Source organism: Agelaius tricolor, unplaced genomic scaffold, assembly GCF_023055355.1.
Source record: "Agelaius tricolor isolate 1412-34295 unplaced genomic scaffold, bAgeTri1.0.p SCAF_31, whole genome shotgun sequence".
NCBI classification, from domain to species: Eukaryota; Metazoa; Chordata; class Aves; order Passeriformes; family Icteridae; genus Agelaius; species Agelaius tricolor.
Genome location: NW_027269291.1, coordinates 3,075,619 through 3,093,426, shown reverse-complemented (window position 1 = coordinate 3,093,426; position 17,808 = coordinate 3,075,619). Strand labels below are relative to the sequence as shown.

At 60.4% G+C, this 17,808-nt stretch overlaps 3 protein-coding genes across 3 annotated transcripts; 2 read left to right on the top strand and 1 right to left on the bottom strand.

The window, feature by feature from the left end:
- Window positions 1-363: 363 nt before the first annotated feature.
- Window positions 364-2,442, bottom strand: MIEN1 (migration and invasion enhancer 1). Its single transcript, XM_071450611.1, has 4 exons — window positions 2,300-2,442; window positions 1,525-1,622; window positions 1,238-1,314; window positions 364-1,028 (listed from the first exon to the last, which is right to left on the bottom strand). Exons 1-4 carry the CDS (start codon window positions 2,386-2,388, stop codon window positions 945-947), a joined length of 348 nt encoding a protein of 115 aa, XP_071306712.1. The 5' UTR covers window positions 2,389-2,442; the 3' UTR covers window positions 364-944.
- Window positions 2,443-5,819: 3,377 nt separating this feature from the next.
- Window positions 5,820-13,686, top strand: GRB7 (growth factor receptor bound protein 7). The gene is made up of 14 exons (XM_071450879.1): window positions 5,820-5,958; window positions 6,042-6,186; window positions 6,692-6,848; window positions 7,783-7,904; window positions 7,975-8,052; window positions 8,144-8,281; window positions 8,361-8,471; window positions 9,441-9,539; window positions 10,799-10,879; window positions 11,298-11,414; window positions 11,493-11,553; window positions 11,639-11,726; window positions 12,688-12,781; window positions 12,867-13,686. The coding sequence occupies exons 1-14, from the start codon at window positions 5,828-5,830 to the stop codon at window positions 13,011-13,013; spliced, it is 1,569 nt and encodes a 522-aa protein (XP_071306980.1). The 5' UTR covers window positions 5,820-5,827; the 3' UTR covers window positions 13,014-13,686.
- Window positions 13,687-13,969: 283 nt separating this feature from the next.
- Window positions 13,970-16,693, top strand: LOC139601690 (retinol dehydrogenase 8-like). The gene is made up of 6 exons (XM_071450878.1): window positions 13,970-14,093; window positions 14,171-14,332; window positions 14,780-14,959; window positions 15,032-15,125; window positions 15,208-15,391; window positions 16,388-16,693. Exons 1-6 carry the CDS (start codon window positions 13,997-13,999, stop codon window positions 16,625-16,627), a joined length of 957 nt encoding a protein of 318 aa, XP_071306979.1. The 5' UTR covers window positions 13,970-13,996; the 3' UTR covers window positions 16,628-16,693.
- Window positions 16,694-17,808: the final 1,115 nt, after the last annotated feature.

Below are 17,808 nucleotides of genomic sequence, written 5' to 3'. Positions count from 1 at the left end.
CCTTCTTTTTGCCCCCTTTTTCCTTTCCCCTTTTTCCTCTTTCCCCTTCCCTTCCTTTTCCCCTTTTCCTTCTCCCACTCGTCGTTTTTTCCCTTTCCCTTCCTCCCCATTTCCTTTCCCCTTCTCTTTTCTCTCCTTTCCATTCCTTTTTCTGTCCCTTTTCCCTTTCTCCATTCCCTTTTGTCTTCCATTTTCTGCTTCTTTCTTCTTCCCCTTTCCCTTCCTTTTCCTTCTCCCACTCCTCCTTTTCCCCCCTTCCCTTCCTCCCCTCTCTGCCACCTCCCACCACTTGCCTGAAGGACAAAATTCCTGATCCCAGGCAAACTCCAGGATCCCCCCAATCCCAAGGGACACCAGAGGAGCCACATTCTCCATCCTTTATTCCACCCAGGCCGTTGGGTTTATACACAGTATAGAATAAATAGGGGATCCCCCCATCCCAAGGCCAAGGGCAGGGACATTCCAGGCAGGAAGCAGGAGCTGGGAGCCTGGGAATGGGCAGGGGGGATGTGAACACACCTGTGCCTGTGGGGCCAGCCTGGGCTTCCCATGGCCTGGATTAAACAGTGCCAGAGGGATTTTAATCATTAACAGATCCCAGGGAAAGTTACAGCCAGTGGATTCCCCTTGGAATGAACCTGCTGGGAGCTGCTCCAACGCCCAGCCTGGCTCCCCATTCATGGGAGACACCCCCAGATTGCCCAGCACAGAGAAATGGGGGTGCCAACCCTGCACCCCTCAGGGAGGAGCAGCTGCTGAGGGGGGGAAGGCAAAGGCAGGTGGGAGACGCCCCCCAAATCCACAGCTACACCCCACAGCAGGTCGGGCAGGGGACACAACAACCCCCAGTGCCACCTTGGGGGTCCCTAGGAGGCTCCTGAGCCCCCCCAGGGGTGCAGGATTTAAGGAAGGCAGCGTGGGGGACCCTGCTGTCCTTGGGGGGGTTACAGGATGACGCAGGGGGGGCGGCTGTTGGTGATTTTCTCCAGGGGCTCCCCATTGCGGGCTCTGCGGATGGCCTCGATCAGCTGGGGAGACACGGGGGTGACAGGGACAAATCCAGGCCACACTGAGGAGCTGCCCCTCTATCCCCTCCCACCCCACCCCAGCAGGACCTGCACAGGGTCCTGGCAGGGTGGCAGGAGGGAGAACAGCTCCATAAAACAATGATCCCATCACAGGAGGGGCTCCCTGCAAACCAAACACCCCCAGGCCAGCCCCCCTGGTGGGTACTCACATCCTTCTCATAGGGAAAACCTCCATTCTCCAGCTTGGAGAACACCAGCTGCCCGTTGATCTCGATCTCAAAGGCACCTGAGGGCACACACAGGGCCCAGCCATCAGCTGTGTCACCCCAAAACCCCCCCCGTGGCATCCCCCCCACAACTCTGCCCCACTGAGGGGCAACACCCAGACCACCCCCACCCCCCCCAGCCTTCCAGCCAGGCTTAACCCCCCCCAAATCCCAGCAGGGCACTGGGGGGGGGCCTGGGGTGTCCCCCCGAGGCTGCTGTGGGGTCTCACCGGTGCCCCCCAGGCGTGACTCGATCTCGATGTCGGGGTACTCGTCCCGCACGGCGCTCGCCAGCTCCTGGTAGGTGGCCTCGAAGCCACAGGGCTCGCTGGGGAGGGGGGGACTGCCTGAGGAGGGGGCACGGGGACCCCCCCCAAACCCTCCCCGAACTGAGGAGCCCCCCCACAAGAGTTCTGCTGCCTCCTGAACCCCAATTCCCAATGCCCCCCTTAGGAGCCCTCCCACACCCTCAGCCCCCTGTACCCCATAACCCTCAGTACCTCCTCAGCCCCCCAATTCCCCTATAAGCCCTCAATTCCCTCACCCTGCAGAGCCCCCCAAATCCTCTACAACCCTTCCTCAGCCCCCCAAATCCTCTATAACCCCGCAATTCCCCCACGCTCAGAGCCCCCCAAATCCTCTATAACCCCTTCCTCAGCCCCCCAATTCCCCTATAACCCCTCCCCAGCCCCCAAATTCTCCTATAACCCCCAATTCCCCCACCCTGCAGGGCCCCCCAGCCTCCCTCCACCTCCCTCCTCAGCCCCCAACCCCCCTCTAGATCCCCCTCAGCCTCTCCCTTCTCCCCCCAACGCCCTCCGTGCCTGGACTCGCCGCATGCCTCACCCCAGTTCCCCCCAGTTCGTGCTCCCGGTGCTCCGGTACCGCTGTGGGCCGGTGCTCCGGTACCCCGGGCGGCTCCCAGCCCCGAAGCCCCTGGGGTCCCGTCCCCTCGGTTCCCCTCGGTTCATCCGCCCGCGGGCTCTCCGCGGCCGTGGCGCTCACCAATACTCCACCACGATGCGGACCCGCCGCTCGGCCCCGCTCTTGGCCCCGTTGCCGTCACCGTTCCCGTTCCCGGCGCCGTCACTCATGGCCCCCGGTGCCGCCGCGCCGCCGCTTCCGGGTGCGGTCACGTGACGCGCCCGTTTCCGGGGCCGCTCTGTCCCGCCCCGCCCTCGTCTCGTCTGCTCTGGGAGGACCGCCGTGACCCCGGTGACCCCCGGGGGACCCAAAATGACCCAAAGTGACTTCCAGGACACCTAAAGCGACCCCCAAGGGACCCAAACTCTCCGTGTGTCACATGCAGTGACCCCAAAGACCCGCAAACGCCCCATGAGACGCACAATGACCTCAGTGATCCCCGTGTCACCTGCAGCCACCCCTGTGGGACCCAAAGTGACCTCCGGGGGACACACATGGGACCTGAACTGACCCTCACAGGAGCTCTGGATTCCCATGGGAGTCCCCATTGCCCTGTGGGACCCGCACCTAAAGCCCTGTGGGGGTTCTATGGGGTCCTGTAGCCCCCCCCCAGACCAATCGGAACCCTCAGCATCCCCCACAGGGACCCCTGAACCCCTTCTTGGGGACACCTCTGTGACCCAATGGCACCCCTAGTCCCCAGTGCAGACTCCCAGACCCAGTGTGGGGACACCCACAGGCGACCCCACAGGGGACACCCATAAGGGACCCCACAGGGGACGGCCCCAGGGGACCCCACAGGACACACACAGAGCCCCTAAAGGACCCCACTGCATTCCCATATCCCAAATTCCGGCCCCAACCCTCCTGGAAGGGGCCCTGACCTGCATGAGACTCCCATGACCCCACCTGGCAGGGGTCCCTGAGGGGACAATGGGGACACCACCTCCCCCCATGGGACCCTCCCAGCCCAAATCTGGGGGTCCCAGGGGAGCCCCACCCCAAACCCCACCCCAAACCCCAATTCGGGGGCTGAGAAAAGGGTTGTAGAGGAATTGGGGGCGTTATAAGGGAATTGGGGGGTTATAGGGGAATTTAGGGGCTGAGGAGGGGTTCTAGAGGGTTGGGGGACTCTGAGGGGTGGGAGATTGGGGGCTTATAGGGGAATTGGGGGGCTGAGGAAAGGGTTCTAGAGGAATTGGGAGGTTATGGGGGAATTGGCTGGGGGTCAGTGGGATCTGCACCCCCAGGACACCCCGAGGGGTCCTCGTGTCCCCCCATGCCCGGTGCATTGTGGGAAACTCCCCATCACCACCTCAGGGGGGTTTTGGGGGGGAGGGGGGGGCTGCGCCGGGGTCGGGCTGGACACCCCCTAAGGGGTCTGGAGGGGCTGGGGGGCCCCTCTGGGTGCCGGTGGGGGGCCGGTACCGGGCGCGGTGATGTCAGGCGGGGGCGGGAGCTGTTGCAGGTAGATAAAGCCGGGCAGAACAGGAATCCCTGGTCCGGCGGGACGGGGCCGGGGCCGGGACGCGGCGGGAGCTGCAGGTAGGAGCGGGGCCGGCCCGGGGGCTCCCGGGGCCGGGGAGGGTCGCTGCTCATCCCGGGGTGTTGGTTCTGTCCCGTCGGGAACGAGCCCGGAGCTCTGGCTGAGCCCGCAGCCCTCCCCTCCCTCCTTCCCGCCTTCCTCCCGGCTCTTCCTCCTCCTCTGCTGTCCGGCCGTGCCTCCTCTGCCTCCTCTGCGCCCCTGGGGAGCTCTGGACCCCCAGTCTCGGGACCCTCACCCACAGCTGGCGTCCTGGTCCTTAATCCTGGTGGTCCTGGCACGCTGTCCCTTGTCCTGGTGGCCCTGGGATCCTGTCCCTCACCCTGGTGGCCCTGGGACTCCATTCCTCAGCCCTGGTGGCCCTGGGATCCTGTCCCTCAGCCCTGTTGCCCTGGGACCCTCACTCTGGTGGCCCTGGACCCCCTGCTCCACTGCCCTGGTGGCCCTGAGGCCCATCCCGGTGCTCCTGAGCCCCTCCAGTCCCCCTCCCCACAACCCCAATGTTCCCTGTGTCCCCTGCTTGTCCCCTGGTGCTCCTGAGCCCCTCCAGTCCCCTTCCCCACAATTCTGATGTCCCCTGTGTCCCCTCTTTGTCCCCTGGTGGCCCTGGCCCCCTCCAGTCCCCCTCCCCACACCCCCAATGTTCCCTGCGTCCCCTCTTTGTCCCCCAGTGCTCCTGGCCCACCCCAGTCCCCCTCCCCACAACCCTGATGTCCCCTGTGTCCCCTCTTTGTCCCCTGATTGTCCTGACCCCCTCCAGTCCCCACCCCATAGCCCTGCTGTCGCTGTCCCTTTGCCCAAAGCCCCGTGTCCCCTGATTGTCCCACACCCATCCTGGTGCTCCTGAGTCCCTCCCGTCCCCCTCCCCATAGCCCCGATGTCCCTGTCCCTTCGTGTCCCCAGTTTGTCCCACCCCGAGTGTCCCCACCCTGCCACTGCCACCAGCACAGGGCTCACACCGGGGTGACCTGAGGCCACCACAGGGGTGGTGCCAGGGCGGTGTCCCCGCTGCCAGGGCCGTGTGTGTCACATTCCCCCCCTCCGTGTGTCCCCTGCTGTGTCTCAGCCACCCCACCTGTCCCCCGGCTGTCCCCGTGTCCCCAAATCACCCCGGGCACAGCCAGGGAGGGGACACAGGGAGCGGGGATGGGGCAGAGGGATGGGGACAGGGACAGGGACATGGCAGGGGCAGGGACAGGGACACGACAGGGACACAGGGATGGCATGGGGGTGACATCAGCCCTGCCAAGCACGGACTTGGACCCGAGAGGTGGCAGCAGGGACGGGCAGCGGGCGAATGATTAACGCGGCTCTGCCCGGTGTCCCGCGGCCACCGGGTGCCACCGCGGGTGCCACCGCGGGTGCCACCGTGGGTGCCACCGTGGGTGCCACGTGTGTGCTCCGTGTGCCACGTGCTGGGGGGGCCGCGGCACCTCCCGAGGCCACATCCCGGGGCCGGTCGCGGTGTCCGGGCGTGAGCGGTGGCACCGGGCGTGGGTGGGGACACGGGGGGGCTGGCGGCGGTTCCCACGGCGGCTCCCTCGCCCGCGGCTCCCGGGCCCGGATGCCAGCGCGGTGAGGTGGAGCTGGGAGCGGCTGCCGGGACCGGTTTGGCCGGACCCGAGGAGGTGTTTGGGGCTGAGCCGCCGCCGCCGCCACGCTCGCCTTCCTCCTCTGCTCGGCGCCGGCGTGGCTCGGCCTGGCAAAGCTCGGCCTGGCAAAGCTCGGCCTGGCAAAGCTCAGCCCAGCATCTCCCAGCGCTCCCAGACGCTCGGTGCTGGTGAGGGAATTCTGGGGCTCTCACCAGGGGCTGTGCTCAGCATCAGGGTCGTGCTCCAGCCCCCAGCACCCCGACAGGACTGGGGGGACAGGGACACCCCCTTGGTGTCCCAACATCCCACCCAGGGCTGGGGTCCTGCTTGTCTGGGCAGGAGAACACCCCTGGGTGGGTGCCAGGGGTGGGAGCCCACCTGGAGCCCACCTGGGGGCTGCCCACACCTGGCCACGGCCCCCCAGATGCGGCCACGGGTGCCAGCCCCCCTCTGTGTCCCCCCACAGATGATGCCATGGAGGGGGGGGCTCAGCAGAGCAGCCTCTGGGAGCCCCCCGAGCAGGAGGGGGGCCCTGCAGAGCGGGATGGGGGCGAGGGCCCGCCCGAGCTCCGGCGCTCCCAGCCCCTCTTCATCCACGGCAGCAGGTGGGTGAGGCCCGGGGGGGTCGGGGGGTGCTCGGGGGGGGTCACAGGGGGCGCAGAGCTCATCCCCCGCCCCCTTCCTGCAGCCGGCAGCCGCCACAGGAGGAGCCGCGGGCGTCGTCGCTGCCCAGCATCCCCAACCCCTTCCCCGAGCTCTGCAGCCCCTCCAACTCCCCCATCCTGAGCAGCCCGGCCCTGGGACAGGGACCCCCCCGCGAGGGCGCCTCCCACGTGAGTCAGGGGCTGGGGCTGGGCAGGGGGGCTGGGACCCCTGCACGGGATGGGGAGGGGGCTCTTGGGGCACCCCCCAGGTGAGGTGAGAGTCAGGGGGCTGGGAGAGGGGAGGGATGCCATCCCTGGGAAAGGAACCACCTCTCCCACATGAATCAAGGGCCTGGGATGGAGGGATCCCATCCCTGGGACAGAAACCACCTCCTAAATAAATGAAGGGGCTGGGAAGGGGGGACAGGAACAACCTCCTGGATGAATCAAGATTTTGGGAAGGGGGGATTCCATCCTTGGGACAGGAACCACCTCCTGGATGAATCAAGATTTTAGGAAGGGGGGACAGGAACCACCTCCTGGATGAATCAAGATTTTGGGAAGGGGGGGATCCCATCCTTGGGACAGGAAGCACCTCCCACATGAGCTGGGGAGCAGCAGGTGGGGTGGGATGATCTCACCTGTGCTCCTCTGGTGCCGGGGGGGCCCTGACAGCCCCTGTGCCCCCTGCCAGGTGGTGAAGGTGTTTGGTGAGGACGGCGCCTGCCGCTCTCTGGAGGCCTCGGCGGGCACCACGGCGCGGCAGCTCTGCGAGACCCTGGTGCGCAGGACACGGGCACTGCACGACCACAGCTGGGCCCTGGTGGAGCTGCACCAGCACCTGGCCCTGGGTGAGCAGCCCTGGGGGTGGTGGAGCTCACAGGGGTCTCAGGATGAGGGAAGAGAGGGAATTTTGACTCCATGTTTCAGAAGGCTGATTTATTATTATTATTATTATATATATGTATTTATTATTATTATATATCACAAATATATTATTATTTGTGATCTATATTAGATTAAAAGAAAATGATCTATTAAAACTACACTAAAAACAATAGAGAAAGGATTTTATCAGAAGGCTTGAAAGGAAAAGGAATGGAATCACAATAAAATCCTGTGACTGACCAGAGAGTCTGAGACAGCTGGATTGTGATTGGCCATGAATTAAAAACAACCAACGTGGACCAATCAAAGATACACCTGTTGCATTCCACAGCAGCAGATAATTACTGTTTACATTTCATTTCTGAGGCCTCTCAGCTTCTCAGGAGAAAAAATCCTAAGGAAAGGATTTTTCATAAAATGTGTCTGTGACACCTGGAGGCACAGTGGGGCACTTAGAAATGACTTAGAAATGCCATGGAATAAGACAGATATTATTGGGGGGAAAATGGAACTAGGAAAAAGGTTTCAAAAGGTGGCCTTGCACATAAGACTGGATGCTTTGGAGAAATAGAACTGTGAAAGATGCATTGTAGTGGGACCCATGAGGGGTAGTTTTAGATGATTGGCTTTAAGGCATTTATGGCACAGTGTGGCAAAAGCTGATAGGCCAAAAAAACCTTTATAGTATATTGTAATTAGGAAATAATTGGGTCCTGATTGTGATGGCATGAATTATAACATCTGTACTGCCTCACCCTTCACACGAGACTGAAAACAGAGTAAAAGTTTTTAAAACACCCCTCAGTTACCCCATCTCAGAAAAGGCTCAATCCCTGGGACCCCCCACCTCTCTGCTGACCCCGTGGGACCCCCCCACCATCCCCCTGTCCCCCCCAGAGCGCTGCCTGGAGGACCACGAGTCGGTGCTGGAGGTGCAGAGCTCCTGGGCCCCGGGTGCCGACAGCCGCTTCGTGTTCCGCAAGAACTTCGCCAAGTACGAGCTCTTCAAGAGCAGCACGGTAGGTGGGCACCCTCTGGGTCCCCCCTTTGGGCACCCCAAGGGGTCTCTGCTGAGCCTCTGTCCCCCAGCAGCTGCTGTTCCCCGAGGTGATGGTGTCCAGCTGCCTGGAGGCCAACAAGAGCATGGCGCACTCCGAGCTCATCCAGGTACGGGCACCGTGCCCAGCCCTGCCCTGAGGGTCACTGCCATGCCCTGGGGACCCCGCTGTGACCCTCAGCCCTTGTGTGTCCCCTCCAGAATTTCCTCAACTCTGGGAGCTGCCCTGAGGTCCAGGGTTTCCTGCACCTGCGGGAGGCCGGGCGCAAGGTCTGGAAGCGTTTCCACTTCTCCCTGCGCCGCTCGGGGCTCTACTACTCCACCAAAGGCACCTCCAAGGTGAGGCCAGGGGGTCCTGGGGAAGGGGGCATGGCCAGGGGGTCCAGCAGGGCCAACCCTGACACCCCAAACCCCCCAGGACCCCCGGCACCTCCAGTACTTCGCTGACCTCACCGAGTCCAACATCTACTACGTGACGCAGGGCAAGAAGCTCTACGGGACTCCCACCGAGTTCGGCTTCTGCATCAAGGTGGGTGTCACAGGCATCTTGGATGGAAAATCCCTTCCTTCGGATTTTTCCTCCTGAGAAGCTGAGAGGCCTCAGGAACAAAATGTAACCAATGGTTATCTGCTGCTGTGGAATGCAACAGGTGGATCTGTGATTGGTCTCATGTGGTTGTTTCTAATTAATGGCCAATCACAATCCAGCTGTCTCTGACTCTCTGGTCAGTCACAAGCTTTTGTTATCATTCTTTCTTTTTCCATTCTTAGCCGGCCTTCAGATGAAATCCTTTCTTCTATTCCTTTAGTATAGTTTTAATGTAGTATATATCATAATATATATCATTAAAATGATTCCTTTAGTATAGTTTAATATCATATATACCATAATACATATCATTAAAACTATAATATAATTTTAAGACAATATATATCGTAATATCTATCATTAAAGCCATTCCTTTAGTATAGTTTTAACATTATATATATAATATATATAGTTTAACATAGTATATATAATATAATATATATAACATATTATATATTATATATAACATATTATATATTATATATAACATATGATATATGATATACAACACATGATATACAACACATGATATATAATATATAATATATAATATATAATATATAATATATAATATATAATATATAATATATAACATATAGTAATAGATATTATAATATTATATTATAATATATAGAATATATCATATATAATATATATAGTTCAATATAACATATATAATAATATATATCTTAAAACTATCATATAGTTTTAATACCATATATATCACATTTAATATCATATATATCAAAGCCTTCTGAAACACGGAGTCAGATCCTCATCTCTTCCCTCCTCCTCGGACCCCTGTGAACACTGTCACAGGTGGGGATGTCCCTGCCTGTAGATGTCCCTCCCCCTGTGCCCTCGGCGCCAGCCGGGGCTGCCCCGTGACGGCTCCGGCCTCTCCCGCAGCCCCACAAGGTTCGGAGCGGAGCGAAGGGTCTGAAGCTGCTCTGCAGCGAGGATGAGCAGAGCCGCAGCTGCTGGATGGCCGCGTTCCGCCTCTTCAAGGTGAGCCCCGGCCCCCTGCCGGCTGGGATGGTGCCAGAGGGATGCTGGAGCGATTTTGGAGGGATGCTGGAGCGATTTTGGAGGGATGCTGGAGCGATTTTGGGGGCATTCTGGAGGAATACCAGGGTGGGGATGTGGCAGAAGGATCACGCGGTGTGCATCTGTGTGCAAACATGGAGATAAGAAATGCTGACTTGGAATAGGACAGGCAGAAAAAGAACCAGGGAAAAAAAAGTCAAAATTTCAAAACACAGAATGCCATGGAATAGGACAGACAGAAAAAAAAATTTCAAAATTTCAAAACTTACTTCCAATGCCACGGAATAGGTCAGGTGGAAAAAGAACTAGGAAAAAAATGTCAACATTTTGAAACTTAGAATGCCATGGAATAGGACAGAGAGAAAAAGACCTAGGAAAAAAATCTGAAATTTCAAAACTTAGAATGCCATGGAATAGGTCAGGTGGAAAAAGAACTAGGAAAAAAAAATTCAAAATCTCAAAACACAGAATGCCATGGAATAGGACGGAAAAAGACCTAGGAAAAAAAATCCAAAATTTCAAAACTTAGAATGCCATGGAATAGGACAGACAGAAAAAAATTTCAAAATTTCAAAACTTAGAATGCCATGGAATAGGTCAGACAGAAAAAAAATTTCAGAAGGTGGCCTTGCAAATCTCCAGATACTTCAGAGAAATAGAACTATGAAAAATTCATTGTAGTAGGACCTATGAGGGGTAATTTTGGATGATTGGCTTTAAGGTATTTACAGCATGGTGTGACAAAATTCAGGACATCCAAAAAAACACTTACAGCGTATTTTAATCAGGAAATAATTGGCTTCTGATTGTGATGGCGTGGATTATAACATCTGTGTTTCCTCACCCTTCACATGAGACTGAAAATAGAATAAAAGTTTTAAAACATCTCTCAGTTACCCCATCTCTGGGTCAGAAAAGGGATTAATCTGGCAGTGCTGGAGGGATGATGGGACAATGCTTGGGGGATACTGGAGAGCTACAAGGGGGGGATGTGGAGGGTTCTAGAAGGATGCTGGAGGGATGACCCCATCCCAGAGCAAATGTTTCAGGGTGGGTGTCCCTGTGCCCACGTGGAGGGGGTGCTGAGCTCCCCACCCCTGCACTGGGTGTCCCTGGGTGTCCCTGGGTGTCCCTGGGGGGCTGTGGAGGTCCCTGGGTGTCCCTGGGTGCTCCCCCACCCCACAGCAGGGCCCCCCCAGCTGACAGAGCTGTCCCCCCAGTACGGGATGCAGCTCTACAGAAACTACCAGCAAGCCCAGGCACGACTGAGCCAACCCGCCTGGATCGGCCCCACGCCCCTGGTGAGTGTCCCTGTCCCCCTGGTGAGTGTCCCCTGTCCCCTGCAGCCCCTGGTGAGTGTCCCCTGTCCCCCACAGCCCCTGGTGAGTGTCCCTCATGCCCCTGGTGAGTGTCCCCTGTCCCCCACAGCCCCTGGTGAGTGTCCCCTGTCCCCCTGGTGAGTGTCCCCTGTCCTCTGCAGCCCCTGGTGAGTGTTCCCTGTCCCTCTGGTGAATGTCCCCTGTCCACCACACCCCTGGTGAGTGTTCCCTGTCCCCCACAGCCCCTGGGGACCCTCTGGTGACCCCCCCTGTCCCCCACAGCCCCTGGGGACCCTCTGGTGACCCCCCATGTCCCCCAAAGCCCCTGGGGACCCTCTGGTGACCCCCCTGTCCCCCACAGCCCCTGGGGACCCTCTGGTGACCCCCCTGTCCCCCACAGCGCAGCGTCTCAGACAATGCCCTGGTGGCCATGGACTTCTCGGGCTGCACGGGCCGGGTGATTGAGAACCCCAATGAGGTGCTGAGTGCGGCCCTGGAGGAGGCCCAGGCCTGGAGGGTGAGTGGAGGTGCTGGGGAGCCAGGGGGAGCCCCCCTGAGCCCACCCCAACGTCCCCTGGTGTCCTTGTGTGCCCAGAAGAAGACGACGCACCGCTACAGCCTGCCCGCCGCCTGCCACAGCTCCCCGCTCAGTGCCGGTGAGACCCGGGCCCACTGCCCGCTTTGGGGGGTCCCTGCCCTGCCCAGGGGGTCCCCCCAAGTGTGACAGCCCTGTCCCCACAGCCATCCACCGCACCCAGCCCTGGTTCCACGGGAGGATCTCCCGGGAGGACACCCAGCAGCTCATCGGCCGCCAGGGCTTGGTGGACGGGTACGGAACCCCCTCGGGTTTGGGGGGGGTTTGGGGTCCCTGGGGTTTCTGGGGGGATGTGGAACTCCAGGGAGGTTCAGGAGCCCAGGGGTTACAGGGTCTTGCAGCTCCTGGGGGGATACAGGGCATGTGTGGGGTTGGGGGGGAGTGGTCCCAAGTTGTTGCAGGGTTTGGGGGACACAGAGACTCCCAGGGGTGCCAGGGGGTGCTGGGCTATTCCCAGGATTTCCCAGGGGGTTTGTGGGACCCCATGGGTTGTTGTAAATCAAAGGTGACTCCAATGAAGGGGAGAGAATGATTCATCTGACTCTGTGGATAGCAGAAGGCTAATTAATTAGTTTATTATACTGTATTATATACATTTCATCTAAACTGAACCTGCCAAGCACTCACTCTGCACACCCTGCACAGAATCTCATGGCTGTCAGTGACAGTCCTGACACACACACACACACACACACACACACACACACCTGGCCCTGACAGGGGAAACAAATCACCATCACTGTGGGTAAACAATCTCCACATTGCATTCTACTCTGGCACAAACACAGGCACAGCAAGTGAGATAAGAATATTCTTGGGAAGAATTGTGCCTTGCTTTTCTCTGTCAAGAGAAATGTGGGGCTACACACCTGACCCTGTTAGGCCATGGAAACAAAACTTCCTCACTTTGAATGAATTATCTCCACATTGCATCCTACTTTGGCACAAACACAGGCACATCAAATGATAAAAATTGTGTTTTCCCTTTCTCTGAGGTTCAGAGAATGTGAATCTCAGAAACCCTTGGGAAGAATTGTTCCTTGCTTCTCTCTGGGAAACGTGGCAACAATGGGTGACACTGGGAGGGCGGAGGGGACCTGGGAGGGCAGAGGGGACACTGGGAGGTCAGAGGGGACACTGGGAGGGCAGAGGCGACCTGGCCCCAGCCCAGCAGTGACACCTCTGGGTCTCACAGGGTGTTCCTGGTGCGGGAGAGCCAGCGGAACCCCAAGGGCTTCGTGCTGTCCCTGTGCCACCTGCAGCGCATCAAGCACTACCTCATCCTGCCGGTGAGTGCCAGCCTGGGCCTGGGGGGGCCTGGGGGGGCCTGGGGGGGCCGGGCAGAGGGGTCCTGACCTGCAGCCCCCCCGGCAGAGCGAGGAGGAGGGGCGGCTCTACTTCACCATGGACGACGGGCAGACGCGCTTCGCCGACCTCATCCAGCTGGTGGAGTTCCACCAGATCAACCGCGGCATCCTGCCCTGCAAGCTGCGCCACTACTGCACCTGCGTGGCCCTCTGAGCCTCTGGGGGGGCTTGGCACAGCCTGGCACCACCAGCACGGCAGGGTTGGGCTCAGCCTGGCACTGCCAGCGTGGTTTGGCACAGTCTGGCACTGCTGGTTCAATCTCGCTGCCGACGTAGCACGGCTCGGCACAGCCCAGCAAGGAGCAGCTTGGCACAGCCTGGCACTGCTGGGATTGTCTGGCACAGCCTGGCCCTGCTGATATGGCCTGGCTTGGCACAGCACCGCCAGCACAGTTTGGCACAGCTGGGCACCAATGACATGGCACAGCTCAGCACAGCCTGGCACTGCTGGCACAGCTTGGCACCAGTGGGATGGTTTGGCACAGCCCAGCACCACCAGCATGGCACAGTCTGGCACAGTTGGGTGGTTTGGCACAGCCTGGCACTGCCAGGAGAGTTTGGCACAGCCTGGCACCGCCAGCATGGCACAGCTCAGCACAGCCCACACCAGGACCCCCACACTCAAGCACTTTCTCCCCTCTGCCCTGCAGCACCAGCCCCGAGGGTCCCTGCAGGGGCCTGGCACTCCTTGCCCCCACACCAGGGGGGTTTTGGGGTCCCCAGGAGCGGGGTCCCGAGCTGTGGGGGTGAGGGGGGCACCCATCACCGTGTCCCCCACGTCTCCACGAGGCCAGTTGAACAGGGACGTGTTTTATACCAGTGATAAATAATAAAGGTTATTTTTGCAGAGCTCCTGCCTTGCTCCTTCCCATCCCCAGAGCCCCCCCCAGTGCTGGTGGCACACGGCTGGCAGCGTCCCCATCTCCCACGCCTGGCAGTGTCCCCATGTCCTGCTGTGTCCCCACAGTGCCACACAAAGGCTCCTCTGTGCTCCGTGGCACCACGTGCGGCTCAGCCACGCCGCAAATCCCCGGGAGGGGGGATTATCCAGGGGGGATTAAGGGGCTCGGATTTGGGGGGGGCAGCCGCTATAAATGCGGGGGGCTGGGGCTCGGACGGGGGGGGTGAGGCCGTGCCATGGCTCCCAAGACGGTGCTGATCACCGGCTGCTCCTCGGGCATCGGGCTGGCGCTGGCCGTGCGGCTGGCGAGGGACAAACAGCGCCGGTTCCGAGGTGAGCGGGGCGGAGGGACCCCCCCAAACCCCCATCCCGGGGAGATCCCGCGGGGGCTGAGCCGCCTGTGCCCGCAGTCATCGCCACCATGAGGAACACGGGCAGGAGCGCGGCGCTGGCGGCGGCGGCGGGGCCGGCGCTGGGCAGGACGCTGGAGATCAAACAGCTGGATGTGTGCGATGAGAGCTCCATCCGTGCCTGCCTCGACAGCATCCCCGGGCGTCACATCGATATCCTGGGTGAGCCCCGGGATTCCCGTCCCGGCCTGACCCCGGTGACCCCCCCACCCCAAGCTTGTCCCGTGCCGGGCACCATTTGTGCTGCCAGTGCTGGGACCCTCCATGCCAGGGACACCTCATGGCCCTGACCCCGTGCACCGGGGACTGTCAATGCCAGGAATCCCCCTGCACCAGGGACCCTCTGTGCTGGGACATTCCCTGTGCCAGGGACCCTCCAAACTCAGGACATCCCATTCTGGGAACCCTCTGAGCGCTGTGCCAGGGGTCCCTCATGCACAGGGACCCCACACACAAGTGACTCTCTATGCCAGGGTCACCCTGCACCAGGGACCCTCCACACCCAGGACGTCCCATGCTGGGGACACTCCGAGAATCAGGGACCCCCCCATGCCCAGGGTGGGATTCCCCCGCCCAGGGCACGCCCCATTGATGCCCCCTGCCCCACAGTCAGCAATGCCGGGGTGGGCATGGCGGGACCCCTGGAGTGCCAGAGCCTGGCAGCCATGCAGAGCCTCATGGACACCAACTTCTTCGGCCTCGTCCGCCTGGTCAAGGAGGTGCTGCCTGACATGAAGAGACGCCGTGGGGGCCACATCGTCGTCATCAGCAGCATCATGGGCCTGCAGGGTAGGGGAAAATGGGGAGCCCTGGGGGGACCAGCCCTCACCCAACCCTGACTGGAGCCCCCCAACCATCCAGGTATCGTCTTCAATGACATCTACTCAGCCTCCAAGTTTGCCGTGGAGGGTTTCTGCGAGAGCCTGGTGGTGCAGGCGCTGCGCTTCAACGTGGCGTGAGTGTGGGGGCCCTGCATCCCCTGGGGCAGGGGTCTGGGGGCACCCAGTGCCAGTGCCCAGTGCCACATCCTTGGGCAGGATCAGCCTGGTGGAGCCGGGGCCGGTGATGACGGAATTCGAGACCAAGCTGTACGAGGAAGCTGAACGCGCCGACTACTCACGGACAGACCCCGAGACGGCCGAAATCTTCACCAAGCTCTACCTGAGGAACTCCAGGGATGTCTTCACCAGCCTGGGCCAGACCCCTGAGGACATTGCAGAGGTGACAGGCGGGCAGGGGGTCTCAGTGGGCTGGGGCTGGGCTGGACAGAGGTGTTAATTAGCCCTGACGAGTAACAGCAATGCCCAGCCAGCAGTGGGGCAGCTGACACCCAGACAGCTCCATCCTGATGGGGCTGAGCCTGGCTGGGAATGGGAACAGGAATGGTGGTGGGATGGGAAGGTGGATGGGAATGAGATGGGAAAGAGCTGTGGATGGAGATGGGCAGAAATGGAGTGGGAATGAGAAGGGATGGGGTAGGGGTAGGATGGGATGGGAATAAGATGGGAAGGAACTGTGAGGATGGAGATGGGCAGAAATGGAATGGGAATGAGAAGGGATGGTAGGATGGGAGGGGAATGGGGTGGGATAGGATAAAGATAGGAATAGAACAGGAAGGAGTTGGGGATGGGATAGGAATGGTGATGGGGTGAGATGGATTAGAGATAGGATGGGAAGGGCTTGGGGATGGGAATAGGAAACGAATGAGAAGGAGAGGGGATGGGAATGGGGATAGGAGGGGAATGGGAAGGGAGGGCATGGGAATGTGAATGAAGATGGAAGCGCAGATGTGGATGGGATGGAGGTGCAGATGTGGATGGGATGGAGGTGCAGATGTGGGTGGGATGCAGACAGGGTTCAAAGGGGACAGAGCTGGCATGGGAGTGGTGGTGGGCTGGGGCTGTGGGCACAGGAAGGGGACAATCCCATGCCTTGGCAGGCTGGGGCTGTGGGCACAGGAAGGGGACAATCCCATGCCTTGGCAGGCTGGGGCTGTGGGCACAGGAAGGGGACAATCCCATGCCTTGGCAGGCTGGGGCTGTGGGCACGGGAAGGGGACAATCCCATGCCCTGGTGGGCTGGGGCTGTGGGCACAGGAAGGGGACAATCCCGTGCCCTGTTGGGCTGGGGCTGTGGGCACAGGAAGGGGACAATCCCACGCCCTGGTGGGCTGGGGCTGTGGGCACAGGAAGGGGACAATCCCATGCCCACGTGCAGCACACCCTGCGGGTGATCGAGGCGGCCCGGCCGCCGTTCCGGCACCAGACCAACGTGGCGTACACGCCCATGGCTGCCCTCAAACACGCCGACCCCAGCGGCGCCCTCATCACCGACGCCTTCTACCAGCTGGTGTTCAAGTACGACGCCGTGCTGCGCTTCGGCCTCCGCGCCATCCGCCTGCTCCGCTGGAAGGCTCAGAAGGTCAAGGCTGGCGCGCGGCTCCTGGGCTTCAAATAAACCCTTGTGGCTCCTGGGCACTGCCCGGCCCTTCCCGGGCACGGGGGTAAAGGGGCAGGACCTGTGCAGGGTTTCGCTTCCCGTTCCCGGCCTGAAATAGCTGCCACATTAAAATGGGGAGGGTATTTATAACCAGCGCCGGGTGAGCAACGCAGAGCAGCTTCCTCCAGGAGTGCAGCGGCCGTGACGGGGCTGGGAAGGGCTGGCAGCTGCCCCCTGCCTGCCTCCTGCTCCCCAGGGCACCTGGGCCTCTGACCCATGGGCATGTGGCACCTAGGGGACCTCACCCTGTCACCCCCCGGTGCTGCGTCCTCCTTCCTCCACTGTGGGCTGGGGAATGTCCCATGGTGGGGGCTCTGTGTCAGCCCTGTCTGGGGCCCCGGGGCAGCACAGGGGGTGCAGGAGGTGTTGGGAGAGCAGAGAGCAGAGTGACAGGGGTGTGTGGTGTGTTCAGAGGGGCACAAGGGGGGCGTTTTGGGTGCAGGGAGTGGTGCAGAGTGGGGGTGGGATGTGTGGCAAAGAATGGGTGCAGGACGGGTGCAGGGGTGCCCAGCAGCTCACGGGGGCCTCCCCTCCAGCTCCCTGTGGGTGACAACGGGGTGGGTTCACCCTTGGGCACTGGTGCGTGGGTGCTTGGCGTGACAGCACCAGGAGGTGAGAGCAGGGGGAAACCACAGGAGGCCCGGCATGAATCAGCCCCGCTGCTCAGAAACCTTCCTGGCTCCCCCCAGAGCCCTGGAGGGACCGCCAGCCTCACGTGAGGGCTGCATGGAAGCGGCTGCAGCTCCGTGTGCCTCGCACGTGGCCTCTCCGGGACCGTGGGGACAAGATGGAGGTGGGGAAGGAAATATTTTTGCATTATCCCCCCTCTTCTCGCACGAGTTAATGGCAAAGTGGCGGCGGGACCGTGGTCCCGGGTTGATGGCAGCACCTGTGGGACGTGCAGGGGTGACATCAAAGCGGTGACAGTGTCGCTGCCTCCCCCTCTGCGGTTTCTGCAGATTTGACTAACTTTCTCCGCTTGGGGGGCAGGATGGGGGGGGAGGTGGGCGTGACTCTGCCCGGCCCCGGGGAGCAACAAGGAGCAGCAAGGGGGGCCCACGGTACAAAGCCACAGCTGTGGGAACCGGGGCTGAGGGAAGACAGGACCTCCCTCATACACCCCCAGCCCCACGGTGTCC

What these genes read in the sequence shown, in the direction of transcription:
- GRB7 (XM_071450879.1), top strand. Translation starts at nt 5,828, where the DNA reads ATGGAGGGGGGGGCTCAGCAGAGCAGCCTCTGGGAGCCCCCCGAGCAG. An exon ending in CTCTTCATCCACGGCAGCAG is followed by an intron (nt 5,959 to 6,041) that starts GTGGGTGAGGCC and finishes CCCTTCCTGCAG; the next exon opens with CCGGCAGCCGCCACAGGAGG. An exon ending in AGCACTACCTCATCCTGCCG is followed by an intron (nt 12,782 to 12,866) that starts GTGAGTGCCAGC and finishes CCCCCCCGGCAG; the next exon opens with AGCGAGGAGGAGGGGCGGCT.
- LOC139601690 (XM_071450878.1), top strand. Translation starts at nt 13,997, where the DNA reads ATGGCTCCCAAGACGGTGCTGATCACCGGCTGCTCCTCGGGCATCGGG. An exon ending in CAAACAGCGCCGGTTCCGAG is followed by an intron (nt 14,094 to 14,170) that starts GTGAGCGGGGCG and finishes CTGTGCCCGCAG; the next exon opens with TCATCGCCACCATGAGGAAC. An exon ending in CAGCATCATGGGCCTGCAGG is followed by an intron (nt 14,960 to 15,031) that starts GTAGGGGAAAAT and finishes CCAACCATCCAG; the next exon opens with GTATCGTCTTCAATGACATC.
- MIEN1 (XM_071450611.1), bottom strand. Translation starts at nt 2,388, where the DNA reads ATGAGTGACGGCGCCGGGAACGGGAACGGTGACGGCAACGGGGCCAAG. An exon ending in CGCATCGTGGTGGAGTATTG is followed by an intron (nt 1,623 to 2,299) that starts GTGAGCGCCACG and finishes CCCCCTCCCCAG; the next exon opens with CGAGCCCTGTGGCTTCGAGG. An exon ending in GTTTTCCCTATGAGAAGGAT is followed by an intron (nt 1,029 to 1,237) that starts GTGAGTACCCAC and finishes GTGTCTCCCCAG; the next exon opens with CTGATCGAGGCCATCCGCAG.